Source organism: Impatiens glandulifera, chromosome 1, assembly GCF_907164915.1.
Source record: "Impatiens glandulifera chromosome 1, dImpGla2.1, whole genome shotgun sequence".
In the NCBI taxonomy this organism is placed as follows: domain Eukaryota; kingdom Viridiplantae; phylum Streptophyta; class Magnoliopsida; order Ericales; family Balsaminaceae; genus Impatiens; species Impatiens glandulifera.
The window spans coordinates 12,964,966-12,976,690 of NC_061862.1; the positions used below are offsets into that span (position 1 = coordinate 12,964,966).

The 11,725-nt window shown below is 29.0% G+C and overlaps 2 protein-coding genes across 2 annotated transcripts; one reads left to right on the plus strand and one right to left on the minus strand.

The window, feature by feature from the left end:
* The first annotated feature begins 4,397 nt into the window (after positions 1–4,397).
* LOC124919545 (xyloglucan 6-xylosyltransferase 2-like) lies at positions 4,398–5,868 on the plus strand. Its single transcript, XM_047459805.1, has one exon. It carries the CDS (start codon positions 4,496–4,498, stop codon positions 5,819–5,821), a length of 1,326 nt encoding a protein of 441 aa, XP_047315761.1. The 5' UTR covers positions 4,398–4,495; the 3' UTR covers positions 5,822–5,868.
* A 124-nt stretch (positions 5,869–5,992) lies between these two features.
* On the minus strand, positions 5,993–8,257 carry LOC124915336 (translocase of chloroplast 159, chloroplastic-like). Its single transcript, XM_047456071.1, has one exon. The coding sequence runs from the start codon at positions 8,255–8,257 to the stop codon at positions 5,993–5,995; it is 2,265 nt and encodes a 754-aa protein (XP_047312027.1).
* Between the last annotated feature and the right edge of the window lie 3,468 nt (positions 8,258–11,725).

Consider the following 11,725-nt stretch of genomic DNA (forward strand, 5'->3'; position numbering starts at 1 on the left):
ATGTTTGGAGAATATAAATTTTACACTTTCATGAAAATAAATGAATGGAGATATACAACAATAAATGTATGGAGATATACAACAATAATAAATATATAATAACAATATTTATTTATGGGAAAATAAATGATTTCAGCTATACATATGATTCTCTAGCTAGCATAGTCTATGATACATTTTGGGCTTCCATAACCTACCATAAAATTAGAGCTTAATACAGTCATTCATCATATTGGAACCATTTCCTGTCCTACCCACCTTTCAAACAATTTTTCCCAAACTACCCACCTTTTCATTCACATTCCCAAACTACCCACCTTTCTCTCTCTAAATCATTAATCAACCCATTAATTAACTCACTCTCTATCTTAACCCACTAATTAACTCCCTCTCTCTCTCAACCCATTAATTAACTCCTCTCTCTCTCAACTATTAATTAATTTCATCACTTTTAAACTATTAATTAATTCAATTAAAATATATTATATAAATATTAAAATAAAATAACACATATGTTTTATTTTTATTTAAATCTATAAATATAATATATATAGTTCAAATTAAATACACTAAATTAAATAATTTAAATAGCTATTATAAATTAAAATAAAATAGAATACATTACATAAACGGGAACTTGAAATAAAATATATTATATAAAAATTAAAATAAAATACATTACATCACAATAAAATACATAACATAAACATTACAATAAAATAAAATACATAATAAATATTAATCACGTTCAATATACAATAAAATGCATATTTTATCTTTATAATAAATATTAATCACGTTCAATATACAATTATAAAGATAAAATATGCATTTTATTGTATATTGAAAGTGATTAATATTTATTATGTATTTTATTTTATTGTAATGTTTATGTTATGTATTTTATTGTGATGTAATGTATTTTATTTTAATTTTTATGTAATATATTTTATTTCAAGTTCCCGTTTATGTAATGTATTCTATTTTATTTAATTTAGTGTATTTAATTTGAACTATATATATTATATTTATAGATTTAAATAAAAATAAAACATATGTGTTATTTTATTTTAATATTTATATAATATATTTTAATTGAATTAATTAATAGTTTAAAAGTGAGGATATTAATTAATAATTGAAAGAGATAGAGGAGTTAATTAATGGGTTGAGAGAGAGAGGGAGTTAATTAGTGGGTTAAGATAGAGAGTGAGTTAATTAATGGGTTGATTAATGATTTAGAGAGAGAAAGGTGGGTAGTTTGGGAATGTGAATGAAAAGGTGGGTAGTTTGGGAAAAATTGTTTGAAAGGTGGGTAGGACAGGAAATAGTTCCATCATATTGATTGTCTCATAAATTTACTCTTAATTATTTAAAAAATTGTCTTATCTCTCCTAATTAATTTAAATTTTTTTTTATCTTTAATCATATTATATATATCAAAAGTTTGAATATTTGAAGAATATGTTATTTTATTCTTAAAAAAATTACTTAACTAAACTAATTATGATAACTCAAATGTTAAGAGTCGGGTTAAGACATCAATTACTATTCACTTTAAAAAGGTTTTAAATGGAGTATATTATGATTTTGAAAATTATGTTAACATTCTAATTTATTTTTTTGAAAATGTGAAAGATAAATTTTAAGGTATATGTAATGTTTTTATATATTTTTAATTGTTTTATTTTTTATAACTATTTATGAATAAGATAATTTTATAAAATTAATTTTTTATTTATGTCATATTTATTTTTATTTTATAACTAAAACCGTGCAACGCATGATGCTTAATTTTTAAAGTCTTCGGATTACCGGGTCGAGAGTTATGGTTAATTTGGATATATATGTGAGAGTAAATGGATACTTGGGTCGGATTGTGGGTTGATCCGTCCATTAACTTAAAACGGTTAAAAATAAAATTAAAAATGCTATAGGTATGGTTCGAATTTGCAACATTTCAAAACAAGTACAACCCTTTAATCAACTAGGCTAATAACACTTTATATTTTAAATTCAACACCAAATTTGATGAACGCGGGACATTTTAACCTATATAAGTTCAACTTTTTAACTAACTAATTTATATATATATATATATATATATATATATATATATATATATATATATAATGGTGCTTAATTTTTAAAGTGTTCGGATTGCCGGGTCGAGAGTTGTGGTTAATTTGGATATATATGTGAGAGTAAACGGATACTTGCGTTGGATTGTGGGTTGACCCGTCCCGCCCATAAATATTTTTACCGTAATATTTTTTTCACGATTTTTTATATCATTACTCGTGCAAATATACGGAATACATACTAGTTAATGCTAGTTAATGAGTAAAATGAGTTGGTTTAAATTTAATGATACGGAATGAATCTATCCTTATATCAAATAACCTTCATAATAATTTGCTAAGCTCTAATATGATTGCATATATTGGCTTAACACATTCACATTAATTTAGTTATTGATGTAAAACATTTATAATCTTGAGCTCAAATTTAAAATTATTTTTATTGATTTTTTTAATAGTTGAGTATTCTGATTCCCTTACAATTTCAGCAATTCTCTCATATTCAATAAGTAAAATATCACTTTGAAAATCACCGACATTAACAAAATGAATGGAGCCAAGCAAAGTGAGTCTCATCTTCAATTCGGAAGGTATTTTTTTTCTCTCAAATATATACTAGTTCAAATTCAACTTATGCACCGTAAATTACATATGGCCAGACTTTTGTTGGGCAATACACAAAACCGGGTTGGGATTCGGTACGGAATATAATTTATTCAAGCTATACTTTGTGGGATAATGTTTGGGTTAATAATTTTATATTAAATTTTCATTGTATATTTAACAAAATTTGCAAATTTAATGTTTATGGTACTGATTTTTTTTAAGGAAAATAAAATATTTATATATTTTGTTTCAATACAAAGGAAGGATAATTTGATAATATGCCTTGTTGGAGCGTCTTTTCTCGATTGTGCAAGTCGTAAATATATCAGTCCTCTTCCTCAACCTTCTCAATTTACTCATCTTGTTCAGGAGGGATTAGGGGTTACGACATCCAACCCGATGTTTAATGGTTTCAAAAGAGACAAATGTGTTCATTCAAGATTATCATGAAAAAAAATCCTCAATTAAGAGAATAGATAAAAACACTTGAAAAACAAGTAAGAGAATCCGTGGTTACATTTTCGCCTGCCAAGTTTAGTCTACAAATAAAATTAAGTGTTTTGAAGATTTGATTAAGAGAATAGATAAAAAAAACACTTGAAAAACAAGTAAGAGAATCCGTAGTTACATTTTCGCCAACCAAGTTTAGTCTACAAATAAAATTAAGTGTTTTGAAGATTTGATTGAGACATAAATAAATAGCTAATTTTCATTTACATATCTCATACCTTGCGAGACGAATCCTAACAAGTTAAAGCAAATGCAAAATAAAGTAGTGCGATGGATTTGAATAATTTATAAGCTAAGTGTTACAAATATTGTATGGCCAAAAGATTGAGTCGATAGGACTGTTTTGAATTTTTTTTACTCAATTTGAATGGATAAATCTTATTAAATTTATTAATTTATATCTAATTAAAATAGATTTAAAAATAATATTACATCTAAATTATTATTCAAATAAAATATTTATAAACAAATAATTTTTAAATAAATTAAAAAAAAAATTCAAACTCAGATCCACTTAGGATTCTAAAATTGGGTTTCTTATTATTTAAATGAATTCTTATTATTTGTGTGATGTTCAAGCTTGGGATTATATAGTAGCTTTTACTTATTTTCATTTTGCTTATTACTTATTTAATCAGATTAATGTCTTATTTGGATAAGAATTTTTGAATTAATTTGAAATATAAAATATTTTAATATTTGAATTAAGTGATATGATATAAAAAGAATAAAAAAAAATATTTTTTAAATTTGAATTATTCAAATAAATCAGACAAAACAATATAAAACAAAAATCTTAAAACACTGACACCTCACCCTCAAGGGCCTCAACATTCTCTCATTTAACAATTTAAACCCTCCACTTTGCTAATTCTTAGTATAAGTGAATAAATTATTTTTCTGTCAAATTAATTTTTTCAACTAAATTTATACTATATAATTTGAGAATCTAAATTGGTTAAATTGATTTTTTTTTTTTTTTAAATTCGAGTTTTTAAATTTAAATCTTTGATTTATTATTTATAAAGGTTAGGTATATAATAAATTTATTAAACTAAAAAAAATATAGGGAGAGTTCTAAATATTATTAATTGTTTTTTTTAATATTAAAATAGTCATAATCAATTAGTAATCATGTGTAAAACAAAGTTAATTAAACGAGCTATCCACTCTCTCTCTCGCCTCTCACTGTCGGTGCCCATTCCGTGTAAACGGGTTTCCTCAAATTTCTACAAAGATTCCTACTTTCTTCTCCGACCAAACCCCCCGTCGGCGGCGGCTCTCACTACGCCGGAGAAATGCTTCAACGATGTCTTGGAACTCACCGTCTATGGAAGATCAAAAGAATCATTAGACAGAGCAAGCTCACGTTCATCTGTCTTCTCCTAACATTCGTCGTTCTCCGTAGCAACATCGGCGCCGGAAAATTCGGAACTCCTCAGCAAGATTACGACGAGATCCGACAACATTTCTACTCCGGTCGCCGCGCCGAACCTCGCCGCGTTCTCGAAGAAACCCAATCAAAAGAAAACAACTACGCTACATTTGATTTCAATAAGATACTCATAGACGAAGAAGGTGATGACGAAAACCCGGATTCAAACAAGCCCTACAGTCTTGGACCGAAGATTTCAGATTGGGATGAACAGAGAACTGAATGGCTCAAGATTAATCGTAAATTTCAAATTCCAAATAAGCCGAGGGTTCTTCTTGTCACTGGTTCATCGCCGAAACCCTGTGAAAACCCTGTTGGGGATCATTACCTTGTGAAATCGATTAAGAACAAAATCGATTATTGTAGGCTACATGGGATTGAAATTTTCTATAACATGGCTTTATTTGATGCAGAAATGTCTGGGTTTTGGGCAAAACTTCCATTGATTCGGAAGCTTTTGTTATCTCAACCTGAAATTGAGTTCTTATGGTGGATTGATAGTGATGCCATGTTTACAGATATGGCGTTTGAAGTTCCATGGGAGAGGTATAAAGATCATAACTTGGTTATGCACGGATGGAATGATATGGTTTATGATGAGAAGAATTGGATTGGCTTAAACACTGGAAGTTTCTTGTTGAGGAATTGTCAATGGTCATTAGATATTCTTGATGCTTGGGCTCCAATGGGTCCAAAAGGGAAGGTTAGAGAGGATTCAGGCAAGATTCTTACTAAAGAATTGAAGAACAGACCGGTTTTTGAAGCTGATGATCAGTCGGCTATGGTGTATCTGCTTGCGACGCAGAGAGATAGGTGGGGGGAAAAGGTTTATTTGGAGAATGCATATTATCTGCATGGTTATTGGGGGATTCTAGTTGACAGGTACGAGGAAATGATGGAGAATTACCATCCGGGTTTGGGTGATCATAGATGGCCACTCGTGACCCATTTTGTCGGGTGCAAACCTTGTGGGAAATTCGGGGATTATCCGGTTGAGAGATGCTTGAAGCAGATGGATCGCGCGTTTAACTTTGGCGATAATCAGATTCTTCATATGTATGGTTTTGAACACAAGTCTCTTGGGAGTAGGCGAGTTAAACGCGTTAAGAATGAATCTAGTAATCCACTTGAAGTTAAGGATGAACTCGGATTGCTTCATCCTGCATTCAAGGCTATTCAATCGCCTTAGAATTGTAATTCTATACAGCTTGTTTCATATTGTTTGTGAAAAGTAAAAATGAAATGGCATTGTCTTGTATTGTTCATTAGTTGAGCTCGTTTAACATAAGAAAAGATCATTCTCATTAAGAGGAAGAAGACGATACATATTTCTCATTAAGAGGAAGAAGACAATACATATTTAACTAAAGATCTTTCTGAAAACAGCGTTTGCGATTGGTAGAATGCTCAACAGCGCGATTTGGAGTTGATCCGTGCTCTTTATCCTAAACAAGACTTTCCCACATTTCGATTTTGCCTCAACTTCCATTTTCATCTTCATGACAAAGAGGCTCGATATCATCAAAACCTCGTCTTCTTCAATGGTATAGTTCGTTTCCAGTAACCGCATAAACCGATTTTCAAACTCCATATCAGGTTTGAAGAGATGCTCTGTTTCTGATAATAATAGTAACTTCATTGAATATCCCATAAGCAATAGCCTTTGCCTCCACCTTTCAATATCGAATCCGTTATTATTATTATTCTCCACAAGAATTAAACGCCGATCATCACCAACCAATTTAGGTCCATAAAAAGGAGTAGAGCCAGCGTGAGTGAAAACAACTATAGTAGAATTCCAGATTGGCAATCCAAGCGATCGAGAGATTGATGTTAGTAATGCCAAGTAGTCTTGATCTCGAGTCTGCTCTTGGAATCTATCGACGTAAAGTATGATGTCTGGAGTGGTGTTTCGAATCGCCCTTTTAATGGACGATAGGATTTTCGTGTTGATTGAATGTTCAGAAGGGGAAGGTCTGAGACCCGGTGTGTCAAAGATGGTGAGCTTAACTGTGTTTATGGTGCCGGAAATGGCTGTTACAGATTTTGTCTCCGGCTGAAACGCGTCAACTTTTGCTCTTTCTTGGCCGAAGATGGAATTGATGGTCGCACTTTTTCCGACTCCTGTTTTGCCAATTACTAGGATGTTTAAGGATGAATCGAAATCAGTTTGACAATGTTGTTGTTCCTCGAGATGTTTGGCTTCTTCTTTAGCGGATTCTAGGTTTGGATTCTTCATCTGATGGAATAATAGTTCTTCAATTAGTGAATCTTCAGATGATAAGCCTAATCTATGAACAAACCTGAAAAACTTGACTAGTTTCTTCCTTTCATCGTCATTTGGCTTACTATCAGATGATAGGTCAAACATTTCTTCCTCTTCTTCTTGATCTTCATCATCTACTGTATCATCATCTTTCTCAGTATCGTGAGGATCTTCAGAAGCTAAAGGATTTAGACAATCCTCGAAATTGGGTTCTTGAATAGTGGATGCAATAAATGGATTTTCAAGTGAGGAAGGTGGAATCTCTGGAATTAGGGTTTCTTCTATATTGAGCGTTTCAATTGAGGAAACTACAATTGGCTCTTCAAGTGTAGAAAGATCTTCTTCCGCTTTCTTCTCCTCATTATCACTCACTTCTTCTTCTTCTTCATTGTTTACCGTACCATTGTTGCCTTCGTCATATTTCTCAGAATCATGAGGATCTTCAGAAGTTATGGGATTTAGAAAATGGGTTTTGACAGAAACATTTTCCTCGAAACTGGGTTCTTGAATAATGGATGCGATAAGTGGATTTTCAGGTGGAATCTCTGAAATTAGGGTTTCTTCAATATTGGGCTCTTCAACTGCAGAAAGAACATCTTCTTCTTCTACTTCAGTATAACTTTTAATCTCTTCCAAGAAGGAAATGGCATCCGCATTTGAAATGCTCTCTTCTGATGAAGACAGGACCTTAACCTCCTTTTCAGGAACATCCTCCATGGCCGCCGGAGGTATCTCAAACTCGAACTCAGTATCTTCTTCTTCATCTTCTTCGAAATCAATGCCGGTAGTAGAAGAAACCCTAACGGGCATTCTAACAGCAGAAAGAAACCCATAATCATTATCTATTTCGCCACTCTCTAAAGAAACATCATCATCATCATCACTCTCTCTAGTCAATCTAGCCCTAATTGGAATAACCTCATTCGCCTTTTCAACAAAATCATCACTCTCAGTATTATCTCCCTCTTCTTCATCTTCATCATCATCTTGTTCTTCTTCTTCTTGGGTACTGCTATAATCACTTCTCAAGCTTTCTTCAAAATCGCTATCCTTGGCAACAGAACCACTGTAATCGATTCCTTTATTTCCATCGAAGACAACAATTGTTTCTTTTGGGTTTTGTTCATTATCGATGGACGCCGGCGACTGAAACTCGTTTTCGCCGGTGTCTGAACCCTGTAACTCAAAATCACTATCGCCGCCGCCATTATAACTATTGTTTAAAGAGAGGGTCGATTCGACGTCAGAATCAAGAGTAGGGTTAGCTCTGATTAGGAAAGAGGAAGAACCTGATGAGATGGAAAGTGTAGGCTCCTCTGTATACATCATGACCTTAGTTGGTAGAGATGGGTCCGCCATTACCGTAATCTGATGCTTTTTCAAAAAATATATAAATATAATTTGACTAGAGGAGGAAAGAACAAAAAGAAAGAAGAGGAACGGTTGAGTTTTTGGGAATGTCAATGGTGTGTGTCTTCTTGTTCTTGGCGTATTATGAGATTCTGATTGTGTTGTTGCCGAGGACGAAGAAGAAGAAGATTAAGCTCTAGAGAGGGAGAGAGAAAAACAGGGTAGGTTGTGTGTGGTCTTAGGTAGGGCGACATGTTCAAAGTGTGTTCATGTGTGCTTTTTTGTGATGTACAAATTTTTCATCATTCTTCTATTTATTTTTTTCAAAAAACTTTATTTGGAGAAGAAGAAATCTCCTGTGTTGTTGATAAGGGTATTATTATTATTATTATTATTATTATTATTATTATTATTATATAGGAAAAAAAAATAAAATAGTTTAGACGAAGTATATATATTTGTAAATTTGCTCATCTAACCTATGTTTATAAATAGGGGTCATAATCTAGGTAAGTTTCATGTTGGTGGGTTCGATATGTTAAGTTAAAACTTTTAATAATTCGGGTCAAAATCTCAAACCTGATATGTTTATTTTGTGATTGATCTGTACCTGACTCGTTTGACCGGTTTAATCCAATTTAACTAACTCAAATCAAACTCAATGCAATTACCTATTTTAAATTTATATGATATTCATACAACTAAAAATGAAAGTTAAATCACAAATCGACTTATAGAAAGAAAAAAATTACAAAAGAAAATGAGTAATTGAATAAGAGAGAATAACACAAAACTCAATAAAAAAAACTTATAAAAGAGTTATCGGTCTAATTTGGATCATGTCAGGGCAATTCGATTTTGACATGTTTATTAATCAGGTTAAACAAGTCGACCTAATTATGACCCGAACAAAAAAAATGCATGATCCTAACCTGATTTTTTCGTGTTCAGTCCGGGTCGTGTTTTCGTATCGTGTCCAAAATTGTCAGCTCTATTAGTAACTATGGTTAAATTTGTTTAAAAAATTGAATATTTATTAATTGAATATGCATTTTTTTTCTTCTTTTCTTATTTTTATTAATTAATTAATTAATCTATTTATTTTATTTTTTATTATTATTATTTTTTGTTTTTATATATATTTTTTATTAATTAATTAATCTATTTATCTCTTTTTACTATTTCTTCTTTTGTTATTTGATTATTTTATTTTTATTATTTTATATTTTACTATATCAATTATTTTAAAATTATTTAGTCTCTTTTATGAATTAATACTTTAATAATGTAATGTGTAAAGTAGTTCAATATTTACTCTAATATTTAATTAACTAGTTTATAAAATAATATGATCATAATTATGCATAAATATAACTAACACATTCAACTTGTGGAAGAACATTTTGAACCACAAATAAAATTCCTTGAAAAAAGATTTTACAAGTAATTATTTAATAAAAATACTTTATACGTTATAATATGAAAATATTAAAGTATCGTAATATTGAACTACTTTATACATTATAATATTCAAGTATTAGTCCCTAAAGAGACCAACTAATTTTAAAATAATTATATTGATATAAAAAGAAATAAAATAATAGAAAAAAAACAATCAAATAACAAAAAAAAGTAAAAAGAGAATAATAGATTAATTAATTAATAAAAATAAAATAGACAAAAAAATAATAAAAAAAGATAAATAGATTAATTAATTAATAAAAAAAATAAAGAAAAGAGAAAAAAATAATATATTTAATTTTAAAAAAATAACCATAATTACTGATATAGACTTGATGAGTCAATTTTTAATAATAAATGCTTTTAAATAAACTTTTATTAGGTCATACGCATAATTGAGTTAGTTGTAGAAATATAGACGAACTTTTTTCCTATTATATAGATTGTTTTTTTTAGTAATTTGATATGTTAGTAATATAATATACAAACAAAAATGTTAAGTGGTATGATTGGTATACTTTAGTTGTTTATAATTTCTATTTTTTATTTGTTTTTAATCAGATACGTCGTTTGATTCTTTTAATCAAAGTTAGGGTTTATCTAATTTTGATAATTGATCATTTCTCCCACTTTTGGGGTGTTAAACTATTATTCAAAAAAAAAATATACAAACAATCCGAATTCTCTATAAAAGTTACAAATACAATTTTCTCCTTCTAAACAAAACTTACATAAAATGAAAAAGTCACTTTGCTCACTCATGTCCTTTCTGGTGGCCATTTTTGCATGTAAAAGTGTTTCATTTTTTTTACTACTTATATTTGAGTTAGTGTTGTGTTTTGATTGTTACGCCAGTCTATTTAGTCCGATCGGATTTATAATCTCAATTTTTTGTAATCCAAATAACTCTCATTTTTTGTGGGTCGTTTGTTGCTCATATCCTTCAATCGTGTTGATCTCTTTCTTTATAGTAAAGGAGATGATGTTGTTGAATCTAAAGATATTTTTTATTTTTCTTATAAGGAGTTTTTTGAAATTATCTTTAATATGGAGGCCCTTTGCATGTATTTTTTTTAATAATTTTTATGAATTTCTCGCTATTTTTCATAAGTGTAGATGGTCATTGTCATTTGGTATAACTTTTTACGGTGTTAATTACCAATCTTCAGACAAAGTTCAATTTTACTTGTCACTCAGAATTCTGGTAGAGATTCTTTCAACCCCGCTTAATTGGTTTGCTCGACTTGCTTGCCTTAATCACTCATTATTATTGGATTCAAATGAGTTCTTCTATAAAGTTATCATGAAAATTTGCGTAATTGGTGAGAATTTTAATCTTTATAAACCTATATTATTTAACTATTTTTTTAGATATTTTTTATTATTTGTAAATTAATGAATGATGTGTAATTTCTTATAAAAAAATGTTACTAACTTAATTTTTTTTTATGCTAAGAAGTTACATCTCTACCTTTATGGTCGAACTCTAATTAACTTGTATTACTACATACATACCTTTATTGTCATATATTAGTTTATGTTTAAATTTTGTAAATAAACCATTATTCTATTTTTATAATTCAAAATAATATATAATCATTAATGATAAAATTAATAAATAAAATATTATTAATTTAAAATCTTATATTGATTTAAAGAAAAAAGTTCACTTAAATATAAGTATATACTTGTTCAACTAACTCACTTAAAAATATTTACTAATAAGTCATTTAAACATAAATAATATAAAAAAATGTTCATTCAACCTCTTTTAGTAATCATAATTATTTTTAATTTATATATTTTTAATTAAATATTAATATATTTTCTCTCTTTTTTTCATTAATAAATGAACTTTATTTTTATTTTTTTTTATAAATTATTTATTATTTATATATGAGTATTTATTATTAATTATTTCAATTATATATATATATATATATTTATTCTTTTTTATGTTTTTTTATATATGTTAGGATCTAGATCGCCGCTGGGGAACCGGGGGTTGGACCGGTT

Excerpts from the sequence above, each read along its gene's own strand:
- LOC124919545 (XM_047459805.1), top strand. The coding sequence starts at position 4,496 with ATGCTTCAACGATGTCTTGGAACTCACCGTCTATGGAAGATCAAAAGA.
- LOC124915336 (XM_047456071.1), bottom strand. The coding sequence starts at position 8,257 with ATGGCGGACCCATCTCTACCAACTAAGGTCATGATGTATACAGAGGAG.